The following is a 16,863-nucleotide window of genomic DNA, read 5'->3' as shown; positions in this document are numbered from 1 at the left end:
AGCAGAAAGTGGCAACAACGAATTGGGGATGCCCTGTTGAGAGCATCTGGAACTTTGGGAGAAGATAAAAGAGCGGGAGAACCAACGAATTTGATGGGAAAAGTTGAAGGAAAACACAGAATTAACTAGAATAAATCGGAAAATGACTAAAATATTAGAGAAAATTACTGGAATATGAAAGACAATACTGTAATGTAACACTTACTAGAATAAGTTGGAAAATACTAGAATTTTTCTAGGAAATGGCTAGAATATGCCAGAAGTTGTCAGAATGCAGCAGAAGTATAACAGCAGAGTAGCAGCAGAGTAACATTACTGTTTTAACAGCAAAACTGTTATAATAATTAAACCCCTCGGCAGCAAAGTTCAAGTTCAGTTACCCAACATTCTGCCCAACCCTCATTCAAGAACGCAGCTACCCCCAGGCAATGTCAGTGTATCCGGCTAGTGGCTGTAACTGGTTGTCAGTCAGTTCAGGCCAACACTCCCCCTGCTACCCGCTCTCCTTCTTCTCTCCCTCCCACTGCACTCCCCTGGCGATCGCAGGCCGTGACGAGAGGCTGCTGACAATCGATTAATGGCACATATAAATGGCTATCTTCTGGTCGGTTAGGTTAGTCGCTCGAATCGCCACTCGATCGGGTCTCAGCAGCAGCAGCTTCAAGCTCCATCTTGTGGTCAGCGAAGCTTAATATGTACTCGTATTCTGTATTTTTGTATTCGTATTCGCTTTCAATTTGCATGTTTCTCGTTTTCGTTTTCGTTTTCGTTGTCGTGGTTTTCATTTTCATTTCACGTTTTTTTTTGGCTCGCCACTTTTGTACATATCTTTCGCCTTGTTTTCGCACCCTTGAAGAGGGTATTATTATCCGAGGCAGATGGTTTGCAGCACAAAGAAAAACGGAGGAGAGGAACAAGGAAGCAGCATCTTCTACCAAAATAACTCTGACTGCAATTAGTAGTTCCTTTTTTCTATATCCGAATTTCTGAGAATATTTATCACTGAGTAACGATAATTTAAAACTTTTAAATTAAAAGAGTTCAATATTTGTTTAAAAAACTTACTCTTTTCCCCTCCAAATACTAAAATCTCCACAGTCTTATTGGTTTTTTCCCCGAATTCAATGCGAATCTGATTAAGATCGCCTCACTATATAGAACAAAGCTTTTTGCAAGGGTATTGACAACTTCGACCTCTGATGGTTAGCCTTCCGCTCGTTTGCTTTTTTGGCCGTTTTTGTCAATGAATGAAATCAACATAAACAGCATTTAAAAACACACTGAAAATTATTATATATTGTGGGCGTTGAACGGAGTGCGTTCCAACGGCGCCGCTGCGACGCTATCCATTGGGTCACCGCCGCCAATCACTTTGGCGTCTGCGCAAGCGTCGCAGCTGCTGCTTCGGCTGGCAGCGTCCATTGACGTTCGCCAAGAGGCAAGAGGGAGAGCAGATCCAAGGAGAGTGTAACTCAAAGAAGAGCTGCAAAAGAGCGAAGTGCAGAGCAGAGCAAAACAGAGCAAAGCAGAGCAATCTAAGGTCAAGTCGTCGCGACGGATGCCATCCATTGAGGGACAGACAGCTCCAGACAGCAAGCATCGTGGTTGAATGATGAGCACGAGGCAAAAAGCCTTCCAAAAATGTGACTCAAAGATCGAAGAAATCGAAAATGAAAAACCCACAAAAATATTCCAAAATATTCCATATAGTAAATCGCAATACATTTAATTTCGTTGGTTTGCTGTAGCCTAGCGCCTACACAGACACGCACATACAAACACACAGGCACATGCGGGCACTGCAGCAGCAGCAAACAACAACAGCTGTTCGAATTTTCGAGCTTTTAATTTTCGAACAAGAAAGCGAAAAGAGGAATGCAAAGCTTACGACTTTTGGGATGCCTCGCTCATTCGAATATTAATATCTGCGCTGCAGCGAGCGGTAAACAAGAACAAAGAATGAGAGAGGAGAGAGAGAAAGCAAAAATACAGCAAAGACTACCTCTTAATAACTGTTGTTCAGGCATGAAAGTGCACACATTCCGTTGCTTTGCTACATGCGCAGCATTCCCCTTGCACGCTAGCAACAAGTGCAGGGTACCAAAATGATATTTGAATATTTAAAGTGTAGGAAGAGGAAGAGCGGAACCACAGACAGCGGGCGCTGCACTCTGATAGATTGATAGAGAGAGAGAGAGGGAGCGACAGAAGGAAACAGAGATAGAAGGAAATTAAGCAACAACGCATTTTCTTGGCACTCGCAGCAATTGGGGCGAGTGTTAGACAGGAGGGGGCGGTGGAGTGGCGGGGCGGTGGCGTACCCCCACGAGTACTCTACTCAACCATAGCGTTGAAAAGACACCCAAAAAAAAAGCCAAAGAGGGATCTCCCAAAAATTTGGGTCAATGTACAGACAAAAAATAAAAAAACACACAAAAAGAATAATTTTTCACGTTTTTCTTTATGGTTTTTTAATTTTACAACATTAATATGTCAAAGCGAGGGCGAGTCGTGGATGGGGGTGGGCTGGTGAGGTTTTTGGGGGCAAGAAAAGTCAATGCATTCACGTTGCTCATTTTCATGGAACTTTTTCCCATTCCCCTCACGAGTATTTTGTTGTATTTTGCTGATTTCTTTACGACTTTTGGACACAGCGTTAATTGATTGAGAGAGGCACGCGCCCTGCTCTGACCAGCTGCCACCGGGAGGAGCATTTTGGGAGCATTACAACCGGAAGTTGCCCGTCAGTTTTGGGCAGAAATTTCAGTACATCTAAGAGAAACCAAAGCACAGCCCACAGAGACATGTAATTGGGTGTAGAATCAAGATAAAAACATAGAGAAGAAGGTGTCGTAACACTTTTATCATGGAACACAGCAACCAGCCAACCATCCACACAGATAAGACAAAGACTCAAGAACTTGTCACAGAAAAGATGTTGAAATTATAAGAGGTTATACTTGTAGTTGGATAAGAACTAGATCTACATACATATGTAACTATGTAACTCTGTGGAAAAATACCAGAATATAATAGTAATATGTAATAGAATATAATAGTATTTCCAAAATGATTGCATTAAAAAACGAATTGCAGTCAATCAATTAATGATTCATTTAAATATATTCAACAGTACCTAATATCTAGTTGCAGTTCCTGTTACTCAAAAGGAAACCCAATGATTCATTACAGCTGCGATAAGCACCAAACAACACTTCCTTAAAAATACTTTACACAAAGAATTTAGAAGAAAAATGCAGTGAAAACTCGTGGGGTGTAGAAACAGTTGTTTGGATAAGTGCTTATGACTAATATATAATCAAAAGAGGTGTAAGTAATGCCAGAATCCAACTGTGATTTAAATTTAGTGGAAAAACCCAGCAGATGTTGCCAATTATTCACAGAAAATATATATATCTTCCCTAGAAATCAACGATTCAGAGCATTTGCGCAAAAATACAAACAGCACTTGCTCTGTCGCTCTCTCTCTCTCTCTCTGGCTGATCGTTGATCATTATTTCTGGCCCATCATCAGCGTCCATCAGAGCCGTAGACAAAGAGCGAATCCCACAGTTTTTGGCCATTACAGAACCCCAGATTGTTGGCCATTTTTGGGTGCCATGCGCAAGCGTAACCCTGAAATGGGAAGATGGGAAGACAGGGCCTGGCTCATGGCTCTTATGGGCATGTAAAGCGGCCTGATTCCGCGGCTGCTGTCACCGTCAGACACGATTGACAAGCCAGGCAATGAGAGCAGCTCCAGTCAGTTATCTGAATTTGAATTTCCGCTAAAAAAAAGAAGAAACCATCAACTCGGAAGTTGTCATTTGACAGGGACACATCAGCATGTCCCATCGATACGCCCCCTCCCATCTAATTGATTGCAGCTAATCCTCGGGAATCCCCCAAAGACTTTTGACTAGGCTGTGGCTGCTGCTGCAGCCTGTTGGACACTCTGTTTATTAAACATTTCAAAGTATATAAATAAATGATTTTAATTATTATTCTTTGCTGTTGGACGATGGATGGGCCAGTGCGAGAGATGATCTCATCTTTCAATTGAAAACTGAAAATTTCATTCTAGTTTGTTCTGTTTATTGCATGCATAATAAATGGGAACGGGAATGGGTCTAGTCCGGGACACATGTGGCACTACAAGGGGGATTGGGACACACATGTGGGATCTTTATTGGGTGGAGCACTTTGGCTATAGGGAGTGGCTGCAAGTAGTTTCGATTGCCCTCTCTCTCTTCTTTTTGCAACATTTAGATCATCTTGTACCTCCCCCTGCATGTCCAGTTGGCATATCATTTAATTAAAACTAAAACTACAAAAAACCTCAAAGATATTTGCAGCACGCATGGGCCAGCCCAGCCCCAGCCAGCCGCAATCTTCACTCCAAATGTTGCATGCAAATGAACAAAGGAATTGGGAATGGGCAACGGACAACGGACAACGGGCAAAGGGAAGGGCAAAACAACTTCACCTACTAGCAAAAGTTACGCTGCCAAACAGTACGAAAGCACTCATTAAGTAGTCGGAAAACGTTATCCCATGGTACTCCCCTTCCCCACGCTTCCCTCTGTAAAAGAGGGGCGTATGAAATTAATAGACTCTCGTACTCCTCTCTGCTCTGTTCTTCTCCCCACCTAATTATCACAAAACAACACAAAAAGATACAATTTAAAATGGGCAAGTGTTTTCCCTACTACTCCCTACCTCCCTCCCCAGTCCCAGTTCCCTGACTCTTTTCCGCTGTGCGTGTGTCTGCTTTATTAGATGATGATAACTGGCTAATGAGTTGAACTCTGCGGCAAGCCAAAAGCCTACAACGACATTGTTTATATCTCTCTCTCTCCACCACAAGAAGCACTGACCAAATGCAGAAACAGACAGAGACAGAGATAGAGACAGAGACGAAGACCAAAGTAAAACCAGGAGCGGCGGGGGAGCTGGATACGGGCATACACATACTCTCTGAGAGCTGCCCGCACATTTTCAACATCTTTGATCTTGAGTTTTTAGAGTCTTTGTGGTGTACCCTCCCTCGCTCGCTCGCTGCAAAAAGACCAACGACAATGGCTGAAGCTTTGCCTGTCATTGTAATATGCGAGATCTATTATTGAAGGCAAGTTCTAGAAGGGAAACCATATATAACATTTCAAGAGCTATTTTGTAAGAATTTTATAAGAAGAAAAATCTCTAAAAGAATGAAATCTGTAAGCGAAACAGCAACATCGTGAAACTTAAGAAGGGAATAAAGGCCTCCTTGACACCACTTTTATACCATTGAATGCTCATATCTTCAGCCTCTAGCAGGTGTTTTCATTTCATAATCTAATTACAAGTATTATCAGTAGGAATGTAGATAATAACAGAAGGGTTTTAATCAATTTTTTAAGTGAAACCAAATAAAAGGCCCCAGAGAAAACCCAAGTTTCATGGTCTCCAAAATCGAAACATTTATGCGGGCAGAAGGAGCTTAAGTTATTGATTCAACTATAGATCCTTAGTCGAATGAGTACTTGGTGGTTTGTCGGGATGAGTAGCTTGCAGCGGAAAAACCTCCCAAAGGAGCACTCACGGGCAGCACTTTACTGCAAACCAAAAGAGTATCCAATTGCCGCTGTATCCCAAGTAAAAATAGTTGCGGGGGGCTGAACTCTCCTCATGTTGCCTCAGACTTAAATGTTTGTTTTGTTATTGCTATTTTTGGCGAAGGTGAGCAGCGAAAAACGTAAATGTGGAAGAGCCCACGAAACTTCTGGCCAGAGACAGACCTTAGAGGTTAGCAAAATAAAGCAAAGAAAACGGTTAAAGATAACTGCGTTTTATTTGTGTGTATCTGTAGTAACTGTTTATATCTTTGGCTTGGGCATGACCGCATGCAAAGCAAAGTCAGGTACGAAATCTGTAGATATAAATATGTACATACATAAATACATACATAAATGTATGTGTACATATAATAAATACATTTGACTGTCAATGGCAAATGCCTGGCATATCGTTATTAATTTATCTTCGCTCCGCTGTGCTGTGCGCTGTTTACCTTTGGGGTTTTTGGATTCAACGCTTAATCTCCCTCCCGCCACATTGTGCCAGAAACCAGAAGCACACCCAGATACCCAGAGACCCACTCAGCGATACAACTAACAACGAAAAAACCGAAGAAAACAAAAAAACGAAAAAAACACTTGCACTTAACATTGAATTTCCGTATACTCCATAGTTGTTGGCATTATTTTCGGATCGCATTGCCCTTCTTATCGGGGAAGAGTCGAGAACCTATCAGCAAGGCAACGGGCAACGGGGCTGATAACGCGCCAAAACAAACAGAGCAACCGAGCTAAGGGAATGGGAAAAAAATTATATGGAACATGCATGCTCCCAGGGTTCTTTCCTCCATCCCCATAAATGAGTCACAACAAATTTTGGCAACACAATGTGGCATATTATGTTGCCCAACGGAACCCTAGTTACCCATGCAGATCGCTGGTTCCCATGACAGCATTGTGATTTAATTAAAGTAGAGACATATGAAAGGAAGTGCCTTGTTTTCATAGAATATAGCCAACGCTCAAGAGCACACGATAATAACTCAGATTAGCACAGATTCGGACAGATTTAGGCAACATTTACATATTTTAATATAAACTTTAATGATTTTTCGTTTTATTTTATTTGATTAAATGGAAGCCTGTGGCACCAGCTAAGTTTTAACCAACTTTGATCTTTCTGTTATGAAAACTCCACCAATGATTCACATTAACGTAGAAATTCCTGCTTTACGCTTGTCAAACCTCTGGTAGAAAGTACACTACCCTCTTTAAAGATATAATAAATACAGAAACAAATACCGCGGAATCAGATAAGCTTTGCCATGTTCGGAAATGCCAACATTTGTGTCTGATACCTGGTACCACACCCAAAATTACAGTAGTTCACGCAGTGGGGAAAAAAAACATTGTCAGAGATTACTGGGAAGGAAAGCCCTAACCCTAGTACACAATAATGTTAATGGATCCATGTAAGAATTAAAGCAAATCATAAAACAAATTCCTGCCATATGGAATTACCCAAAACCCCGATAGGTTTCCGCTGATTACCGAAATTATAAATCCACTCTGGCACACTGGATATTCCATTCCCATTGTGTTCCGCGGCTTTTGCGGTGTCTATGCGTGATCGCACAATATTCGGGACGCCAGTGTGTCGATTAGTCACAGGTAGAAGGAATGCAAAAAGGGGTTGCAAAAACCAGAAAGACAGACTTGTCAGCCTGCAGCTGCCCCGCCACCAGCAGCAGCAGAGGCAGAGGCAGAGGCAGACAGAGGTGAGGGCAAGGACAAGGCGACAAAGATTGAGTTGAAGACGGAGGGGGGACAAAGGTTGAGTCAACCAAAAAAAAAAAAGGGGAAACAGTACCCCCATTTTTGGGTCTAAGGAAATAATTAAACGCAGCACAAAACTCACCCTTCCATGTCCATGTCAACGACGGGCAAACGCTTCAGCTCCGACATGTCCAGCTCCAGGCGCAGATTGGAGACCTCGCAGAGCAGGCGATCCCGCTCGCTGCTCAGCTCTTTGACCCTGGCATGCAGCGCATGATTCTCCCGCAGCAGATCCTCCGCGCTATACTGGATCTGGGCCGGTGGCATCGCTCCTTCGTCAATGAACTGCATCATGGAGCTGGCCATCAGCAGGGATTGTGTGGTCTGATGCAGCAACAGATGCTGCTGCTGTTCGGGTTCTGCAGAGGATTGGATGCCACTGCGCTGCGGCGAGAGTGCCAGCGACAGGGCCTTGAGGTCGGCCTCCGAAAATTCCATTTGTTGTAATCGCTTTTATTACACTTATTTCACTTTGTATTCACTTCTGACTGCTGTTTTTATTGCTACTGCGACTGCGGAGTGCACTTTATGGCCAGAACATGGTCGCGCGCCACGCCACGCCACGCATACGCACTCGCGCACACAAGAAGCTGCGGGGGGGGAGAGCGGCAGCCCCTTGAAAGACGAACCGAAATGCGAACCGAGAGCACAAGAACACAATGGCGACGACGCACAGGGGGCCTCTTGACTTTTGTTTCACTCAATTGTAGGTGGTGGTGGGTGAGCGCTGGGTAAATGCACGACACACTTGCAGCAATCGAAATTCGTTTCGTTTCGCGAGCAACAAATGGCTTTTATATTCACGCGCGACAACACGCGGTACACGTCCGTTCTGTTGAAATTTAAAAAAGTTTTTTGTTTGTTTACTGTGGCTTACAGTGTGACCGCGCGCATTTATCTATAAAATATACCGCGCGACCCACGGAAGTATACCGAAATATACTGCAAAGATACCGCTGAAAGCAGCGAGCTTAACCCGGCTTGAGCTCCTTATATTAAAACAGGTGAATCATTTCATTTAAAAATCTGGAAATATTAATGTTTGCGCACTATATTCTTGTTGTAGATAAATAACCTGTCTCTGCCGGCAAAAAAAACAACATATCTCTTTTAACTGAATTGGAAATATTTATGTTCAACAATGGGTTAACGGTTGGCTGTCCACGTTCATAAATCATATTTCCGCAATTTGCCATTCGGATTAATATTACCAGCAATATAGGAAGCTTAGTCCAGAATATATAATTTTTACAGATTAATGAATCAATTGTCCACTAGGCTGGCTAATTTCAAGGACTCCCTTTTGTTGGTTTGTTTACAAGAAAAGAATAAAATGATGGAAGAAATCAAGAATTTCGATATTTCTGTGCCATAAGCATACAAGTTGGCGTTTGTTTTTGAAAATAACGAGAAATTTGAATGGAAAAACCTTAGCAATCCGTATGGGTTACATCTACACAGTCAAACTCCCAGCGTAAGAGCAAATAAAACTCGTTAAAATGACGCCCTTTGGCTCGCATATGATATTGTTCATGATCACCGTCACGATTATCCTGCTATGCATTGGCTCGATCTTCATACGGTTTGGTTTCCACCAGGAACTGGTGCGCGACAAGACGAACGGCGTCAGGATTGTAATCGCTTTGATGTTCCAATACCTTGTGGGAGATCCGATCAAGTTTGCGCTCATCGCATTGGATCGTACGATCTGGCCGCGCGATCATTATGTGCCGCCGATGGACAAGAAGGGCGCGGAGTACGATATGGATGATTTTTGGTGCAGAAACTGGAGCGGCAGAAGCGTAATCTGATGATCACCTCGCACTATCGGCACGAGAAACTCAACGAAATGTACAAGGAGATCAGCAGGGATCTGTGGCTGTTTGGGCGCTACTATTTCTGGCTGATGCTGGCCATGTTGGCCACGTGGGAGCCGCGCGTCTACCGCAGCTCGGACATGATCAAGAAGCTGCTGCTCTTCAATCACACGGACTACTATGGCCTGCAGGAGGTGGTGCACATCAATCAGCTGTTCGACTACATCGAGATCAATCTGATCAACACCTTCGACACGGACTCTGCGCCGGGCACAACCTTCACCAGTCCCCCGTGGGTGCACGCCGAGCAGTGGGTGATGCTGGGCGTTATACGCGTGAGGCAGCTGCGTCGCAGCAGCCGCAAGATTGGCTGGGGTAGTCCGGACTACACGGAGGAGTCCTATCTGCCCGGCTGGCAGACGCCCTACCGCGTGGTGCCCTACGAGGACATGCACTGGCGCGTCACGCGTCCCTGGGTGCCCATGGAATGGGGAAACGATTGACAACTTTCTCGTGAACTTCTATCACCTTGGCTACTTTGACTACTACCCAGAGCTGAAGGGCTACTCCACGCTGCTCTCCCGCAGCAAGACAAGCACCAAGATGGTCCTCGATTTCCTCACCGAACAGCACTGGCTGACGCGCAACACATCGGCGATCTTTATAGACTTTACCATGTACAACATGGACATGAATATGTTCAGCGTGATTACGCTGCGGCTGGAGCAGCTGCCCTTTGGCAGTGTGCTGCCCTACGTGGACGTGGATGGCTGCGTGCTGCTGCGGGATTTCGATCATCTCAAGTGGAACGATTTGCTGGTGTATCTCGTGTACATCCTCGTGCTGCTGCAGTTCGGCAAGGCGACGGTGAACAAGGTGTGGTACGACTCGCGCACCCTCAAGAACGTGTGGAACATAATGGATCTGCTGATATTCGGGCTGAATGCCTTGGTCCTCTGGCTGATGTTCTTTCGCGCCTCGTTGGTGCGCTCCATGCTGAAGAATGTCAGCGTCTTTGGCAACATGGACTTTGTGGACTTTCGGCGTGGATCGCGCCTGCAAGGACTCATACACATAGTCATTGGCATACTCATCTGCTTGACAACGCTGCGACTGTGGAGGATTCTGCAATTTGCGAATGTTTTTCATTTGTTCAATCAAACGCTGCGCATGGCCTGGCAGCCGGTGGTCAGCATGGCCATGATTATAGTCATCTTTCTGATTGGCTTCTGCATGATGATGGTCATCATTAATGGCAACAACAGCATCTACTTCAATCGCTTCTTCCAGAGCGTCATCACCTGCATGTGCTTCTCTTTCGGCTTCAGCTCCCACATTCATCCCAGCGAAATGTTTCACGGCGGCAGGGCCATCGGGTTGATTTTGTATGCCATTTTGGGCTTCTTCATTTGCACCGTGCTCATCAATGTGTTTGTGGCAATGATTAACAACTACTTTGCCCTCGCCAAGGAGCGACGCGACTCGGAGGAGGTGGAACATCTCGACTTCTTTCAGTTTCTGCGCGTCGAGTATCCGCGCCTCTTCGACTTCTACTGGCAACTGCCCTGCTTTCGGCGTGGATACAAGCGCCACGGCCGCACCGTTGGCCAGAATGTACGCCTCGCGACGGCTTACGTTGAGCGCAAGAACAGCTTCCTGATGCGCCGCAAGAAAATCCAAATTGTGGACGAGAGCAAGGAGGAGACCAAATTTCAGATGCGTGGCGAGCAGCTGCTGCTCGTGGCCGAGCACATGGAGACACAAATGGAGTTGCTGACTCTACGCCTCTTTGGCGATGCACCAGAAGAGCGGCGTCCCCGCAGGAAATGGGGTTTGTTTAGTCGAGAAGATTAAATAAATTCTTTCCCGCGCTTGTAGCATGTCGATTAAGTTACATTACATCTACATACCACAGCATCTGTTTGGTATCTCCGATAACACTTTATCGAATTTGCTGTTGATGTTTTCCAGCACTAGCCTACAAAACAATAATAAATATGGAAAAAATTAACATTTTAACGGCTATTTTAATTACAGGGCCACCGGGTAAGTGCTTACAATGCGCCCGAGTTTCTCCGCTTCATCCTCAGGTGTCCCTCCAGGTGATGTGGTCACCCTGAGTGGCAAGCGAGGCATACTGGCACGTGAGAGACCGCTGGACAACCTGCGACGCCCCAAGGTGGGCAAATACTCGGTCTATGTGCAGGACTTTGAGGATCTAACGCTGCCGCTGCTCCTCGATGGCAGTCAATCGGGCTGCGAGCTCTTGGTCATCGATGAAGTGGGCAAAATGGAGTTGCTGAGCAAGCGCTTTGAAGCTGCCATGGCCAGTGTGCTGCAGCATCAGCGCCCCTTCCTGGTTACCATGCCACAGGCTGGCCGCCAGTCCCTGCCGCTGGTGGAGCGACTGAAGAGCCTTCCTGGCGCTGTCATTTACGAGGTGACCAAAGGCAATCGGGATGCGCTGGTCAATGAGATTACGCAGCGCATTACACAGTCGAAATTGTTAGCATAATAATCTGTTGTGGTCTGTTTATTAGCGCCCAAGTGGCTGCAGCCACTCCGCCTCCTCCTGCTACGCTTCCGCTGCTGCTGCTGTTGTGGCAGGCGGTGGCATGGATGTGGCGGACTGTGACTCGCTTTTGCGGGTGGAGCGCTTGCGCACACGCTTCGTCTCCTTGGCCCAGTCCATTTCGTTGTAGTATTGCTCCGAGGCGCGCCAGTGCAGCTCCTGGCGCTGCACCAGTTCCGGATGCTTCTGTTCGAACTCCTTGTCCGGTGGCAGCAGCAGCTCCCAGCGTTTCGTGCTGTTCACTTTGGCCACGGTGCGCAGCACATCGTAGGTTTCCGCAGGCGGCAGCTGTGTGGCAGCCATCACCTGCGTGCGGTACAGGCAAGCTGTGCGCGAGAATCTATAGAGCTGCAGGGAGGGAAAACCAGCATTAAAGACACTCAAAGGCAAGTCGTGGCACTCACTATATAGTCCCTGGCGCGTATCATCTGCTCCGCAGTGACACCATTGGCGTGGGAGAGCATTTTCTCGGGAAAGACCACCTCCGATTTGGGCACCCAATTGCCGTTCAGCAGAATGCCAACCTGTGGCAGCAGCGCCAGCACCTTGTCGGGCGTCACATGTGGATCCGCCTGCTCGGCGAGTATCTCCAGCACATCCCCGAACGACAGCATCCTCGCATCCCTGAGCAGCACACGCAGCTGGTCCAGCAGCGGCATTGTCTTCAGCATGGCTCTGTTGTACACGGGCAGCACACTCGACTCGTCCACCTGCTGCACATTCTCGTCGTACGGCAGCAGCTTCTGCAGATAATCTCTGGGATTGAGGGTGAGCGAGAGGTTCGACTGGTGGTTCGTGGCATACAGCTTCTGGCGCTCCAGCTCCGCTGTGGGTGTGCCACGCGCATGCCAATAAGTCTCGCACCACGGCTCGTCCACGATGCGCTGCACAAAGCTGTCGTAGGTGCCGCGCTCCTCCTTTGTCTTCTTGGCGGCGGCGCCCTTGTCGCGCGCAAACTTCACTGTGACCTGCTGCAGCACCTCATCATCGTCCACGTCGTCGTTTTGGGCCTTCTGCTCGGCCTTCTTGCGCTTGTCCTCCTTGTCGAAGTGATTGAGGGCGGGTCGCAGCTGCACAATGCTCGTCAGCGGCGACAGGTGCACCTCCTTGTCCGTGTAGATGCCCACAATGTACTTGGAGATGTCTGTCAGCGAGCGCGTGCTCGTGTAGGCCTGCTTGTCCATAATGCCACGCTTGTAGGTGGGACGCTCGCCGCCCTTCGTTGGCCCCGCGCCGAATGTGTTCTTGCCATCGGCGGCCATCGCGAACTGTTCGCCCTTGAAGCGGTCATAATGTTTGGAGTCAATATTCAGTGCGAAGTCCACTTTGACCTCCTGGGTGAATGGCTTCACGCAGCAATTGATGATCACCGATTCGTCGTGGTTTGGCAGCTCCGTTTTTGTCGGGTATTGGAAGAGGTACAAGCTGTCCTGCAGGTTCTTTGACAGAAACACGGGTATCTGTGGGGTCTCTCAATTGATTAATGGTCGGTTAAGTTGGTACTCCCTCGGACTCACCTCCTCCACAATTGGATCCTCCTCATCGTCCATGTTTTGTTAATAAACTTATCTAGTTTTTGTTGATTTGAGGTGCACGCCTAAATACCGCATGCCACAAGCGGAGAAATACTAAAACAATGCAGATACTGGAAGGTGAAGTTCGTGGTTTACCAACACTTGTTGCGAGTGAACACAGTGGGTCGAAGAACGAAGAAAATTATGTTTGGGGAAAACAGATTCTAATTCAACCCTAAAATTATACCATCAGTGTCTAATTTGAGTGCCTTATGTGTGTTAATGTTAATTTCAGCAAAAAAATAATATTTTTAATAACACTTTCACTACCTCATGACACAACAAGTGGTTAGAAACAAATTAAGCATGTGTTTGTCCCACTGTGCGCCATGCGAAATTCAAAAATCTGAAACAGAATCGAAAACAGCCGGTATGTTTTGGTATATCTCATCCATTTTATGGTATTTAATGGTCACACTGCACGCAACGTCCCAGGCCTTGGAGCCAAATTTTTGTTGGCCCTAAAATTCTCGCGTATAATATATAAAACAATGTGCATATATGTACGAGGCGCACATAACACGCGTTCATCATGTTCACGGTCACATCGGAAATCTACAGTGAAACCAACTATCAGCCGACAAAGACGGAAGATGGCCACAAAGTTGTCTCCAAGTTTCGTTTCCGCCATCCCGACGAGACGCTGGAGAGGATTGGGCTGACCAGCGCCGATAAAGATGGCGATCTGGACGTGCCAAGGCCACGTCGGGGCGTCATAGAACTTGAACATTCCGTGGCCACGGAGCTGAAGCTGGTGGGGCTGCAAGTGTGGCGCGGCGCGCTGCTCCTGGCGGATTACTTGTTCTCCCAGCGGCAGCAGCTGGCCAATCAGACTATAATGGAACTAGGCGCCGGCGTGGGACTGACCAGCATAGCAGCGGCGATTCACAACAGCGGAAAGGTGTACTGCACGGACGTGGATTTGGGCTGCATTCTGAAGCTCATCCGTGGCAATGTGCAGCGAAATGCGAGCCTGCTGCGTGGCCAGGTGTCCGTGCTGGAGTTCAACTTTCTCATACCCCGCGAGGAGCAGGCACCGGAGCTACTGTCCGCCATCGATGCCAGCGATGTGGTTTTGGCTGCGGATGTCATCTACGATGACACCCTAACCGACGCCTTTGTGGCTGTTGTGGATCAGATTTTGGCCAGAGGACAACCCACGGGCAGACCCAAGACCATATACATGGCGCTGGAGAAGCGCGTGGTGTTCACCTTCGAGGACTGCGACGCGGTGGCGCCCATGTACGAGTATTTCCTGAGGCAAACGGCGCACAAGCCTTGGAAGCTGGAGCACCTGCCACTGGACTTTCCTCAGTACTTTGACTACGATCGCTGCCGTCAGTTGATTTTGATGAGGATTACCAGTCGTTAGAGCTGCTTCCCTGTTCCCTGACATTCATGATTAAACGTTAAATGTGAACCTTCCCCTTTTAATGTGCCTGGAAGTGCCCTCAAGGATGTGTTTGGTGATAAATAATTACTTAACTAGAACCTAAACCCGTGGAGAATGTTACTGCGGCTGCTGGTCACAGATCCTGCATGGCTAGGATGATATTCTCCAGCGCCTGTCGCGCATCTGTGGCCGGAAAGTGCTGCAGCACGGCCAGAGCGGCGGCCGTGTGCTTCCTCTGCAGCTCTTTGGTCTTGGCCAGTGCGGGGCCAGCCAGAACGGCCTTGTGGATCGCGTCATAGTCAACATTATCCACCGATTGCTTGCCCTTCTCCAGCTGCGCGTACAGACTGGGATCGTGCTCGAGGTGGAACAGCACGGGGGCGCTGACTAGACTGAAGGTGGTGTCCAGCGGCAGTGTGGGACACTGGAAGGGTTCGGCATCGAGGCAGGCCTGCCAGGCGAGCGCCAGATGCTTGCCAAAGCGATACGCATGCCGCTGCAGCTCCTCGCTCTGGCCGGCCAGCTTCAGCGAGGCCTGGCACGACTTGCCCAGCAGACTGCCCGCGTTCAGAATGTTGCGGCACTCCCACTCCTGCTCGGGGTTGCCCAGCACCTGGGCAATGGGCATGGGCGTCATCACGTCGTGCTCGTTGAAGTCCACGGCCACGCTCAGCGAGGGTCGCTGGAAGGTGCCGGGCTTGTAGGGCAGCGGATTGTTCTGCTCATCGCGCTCCCCGATGAACTCCGACTCGGAAAAGTCGCGCACGGCCGAGGAGATGAGCTCCACGACCTCCTGGTTGCGCAGGTTGGCCAGCTCCGCGCTCGAGTGTCCCAGCAGATAGTCGCCGGTGAGCAGACCGATCTTGTTGCCGAAGGACATGTCATCGTAGGTGGCCGCATCCTGGCCAGCCTCCGTGCTGGACTGCAGATTCACGACGCTCTGGGAGGGAGGGACAACAGTGGGTTAGAGAATCATTTCAAGTGGATGAGATTTGCGCCTACATTGTGCACCAAATGGGAGATGCGTATCATCTCGGTGACCTCGGCTAGGGCGCGCTGAGAGTGGAGGACTCCAGCGCTCTTGTCCTGCTCCACATCGGGCACACTGGGCGCATGTCCCGCCGCCTTGGACACCAGCAGCACTATCAATCCCCAGGCCTGCATCGTGTTCTTGCCATTGTAGAGCAGATGCCTGCCAAAGGAATGTTTAATTAGAGACTTAAATCGAGTTTTAGCTGACTCACTTGGCTGTCTTCATCAGGGGATGGGCGCTGCCCACCAGTTTGCGCAGATGCAGCGCCACATTGGCAATCTCATCGCTGAGGAGCCAGCGCAGGCTCAGGAACGATGTGGGATAGCCAACAATGCGCTCCGCCTCGCTAACGGCGCGATTCCAGTCGTGTCTGGGCGGCGGTGTCGTCACCTGTTTGCTGCTCACCGTTGACGTTGCAGTCCAGCGCACCTGTTCGTGCCGCTGCTGCTGCCGCTGAGTGAAAGTTTTCAGCGCAGGCGCGGCCAGGCTAACAGCCAGACGACCCTCTAGCGCTGGCATCCTGTGGCGCAGCTGTTGCATAATCCGTCCACTGGCGCGGTACATCTCGTTGTCGTTTGGGGGGGTTTAGTGCTTCTGGGGGTCAGGTACAAAGTGCTCCTCTTGGGGCTAGTCTCAGTCTCAGTCTCAGTCTCAGTTTCAATTAACAAAAATCGTTGGCTGCGCACCGTTGAACCGTTCGCTCGCTCCGAGCATCGAAAAGTGAAATCTCCGCAACGACGCGACGTCTCCGACTCTCGTTTTTGGTTGCGTCGCAGCGCTGCCGCAGGTGTTGTTGTTGTTTTTGCTGCTTCTTCGCTGGCGGCCCACTTTTACAGTTGTTCAAGTGGCCGGGCCGCCAAGAAATCTGTTTGTTTTTATTGTCATGGAATTTCGGGTGAGGTGAGGCAGCAACGGTGCTTGCGGTGGCGCAGCGCGGTGCGGTGGCGGTATTTAGCGGGAACAGGTTTTTGCACGGCCATGATTTAGAGATGGCAAATGGCCGATAGCTATGCTTTTTTATCCAATCTTTGGGCCAGCGATAGATTTGCACCGAAACTATGTCATTTTTGCATTCTCAGT

General features: G+C 48.3%; 6 protein-coding genes across 7 annotated transcripts in view; 3 read left to right on the top strand and 3 right to left on the bottom strand.

Moving 5' to 3' along the window:
* Positions 1-8,244, bottom strand: part of LOC117895870 (IQ motif and SEC7 domain-containing protein 1) — a 39,235-nt gene extending 30,991 nt beyond the window's left edge. The window contains exon 1 of one of the 2 annotated variants that reach the window (XM_034803849.1): positions 7,477-8,244. In XM_034803849.1, coding sequence (XP_034659740.1) covers positions 7,477-7,832 — 356 coding nt within the window. In that variant the 5' untranslated portion in view covers positions 7,833-8,244. The remainder of the gene's footprint in view (positions 1-7,476) is intronic. The other variant, XM_034803845.1, reaches the window with a different exon arrangement.
* Positions 8,245-8,842: 598 nt separating this feature from the next.
* Positions 8,843-11,203, top strand: LOC117893473 (polycystic kidney disease 2-like 2 protein). Its single transcript, XM_034800095.1, is given in 3 exon segments — positions 8,843-9,163; positions 9,166-9,704; positions 9,706-11,203. Coding segments are annotated over 3 exon segments (2,169 nt in total). The 5' UTR covers positions 8,843-8,893; the 3' UTR covers positions 11,066-11,203.
* Positions 11,204-11,270: 67 nt separating this feature from the next.
* Positions 11,271-11,729, top strand: LOC117893374 (nucleoside-triphosphatase THEP1). The gene has a single exon (XM_034799968.1). The coding sequence runs from the start codon at positions 11,271-11,273 to the stop codon at positions 11,724-11,726; it is 456 nt and encodes a 151-aa protein (XP_034655859.1). The 3' UTR covers positions 11,727-11,729.
* Positions 11,718-13,456, bottom strand: LOC117893474 (DNA-directed RNA polymerase III subunit RPC5). The gene is made up of 3 exons (XM_034800096.1): positions 13,301-13,456; positions 12,188-13,243; positions 11,718-12,131 (listed from the first exon to the last, which is right to left on the bottom strand). The coding sequence occupies exons 1-3, from the start codon at positions 13,331-13,333 to the stop codon at positions 11,787-11,789; spliced, it is 1,434 nt and encodes a 477-aa protein (XP_034655987.1). The 5' UTR covers positions 13,334-13,456; the 3' UTR covers positions 11,718-11,786.
* Positions 13,457-13,767: 311 nt separating this feature from the next.
* LOC117893476 (methyltransferase-like protein 22) lies at positions 13,768-14,848 on the top strand. The gene has a single exon (XM_034800099.1). The coding sequence runs from the start codon at positions 13,890-13,892 to the stop codon at positions 14,727-14,729; it is 840 nt and encodes a 279-aa protein (XP_034655990.1). The 5' UTR covers positions 13,768-13,889; the 3' UTR covers positions 14,730-14,848.
* LOC117893475 (decaprenyl-diphosphate synthase subunit 2) lies at positions 14,771-16,759 on the bottom strand. The gene is made up of 3 exons (XM_034800098.1): positions 15,995-16,759; positions 15,753-15,942; positions 14,771-15,690 (listed from the first exon to the last, which is right to left on the bottom strand). Exons 1-3 carry the CDS (start codon positions 16,345-16,347, stop codon positions 14,884-14,886), a joined length of 1,350 nt encoding a protein of 449 aa, XP_034655989.1. The 5' UTR covers positions 16,348-16,759; the 3' UTR covers positions 14,771-14,883.
* Positions 16,760-16,863: the final 104 nt, after the last annotated feature.

This window comes from Drosophila subobscura, chromosome J (genome assembly GCF_008121235.1).
Source record: "Drosophila subobscura isolate 14011-0131.10 chromosome J, UCBerk_Dsub_1.0, whole genome shotgun sequence".
Taxonomy (NCBI): domain Eukaryota; kingdom Metazoa; phylum Arthropoda; class Insecta; order Diptera; family Drosophilidae; genus Drosophila; species Drosophila subobscura.
The sequence above is the reverse complement of the archived record's forward strand: the minus strand, read 5'-3'. Positions and strand labels throughout refer to the sequence as shown.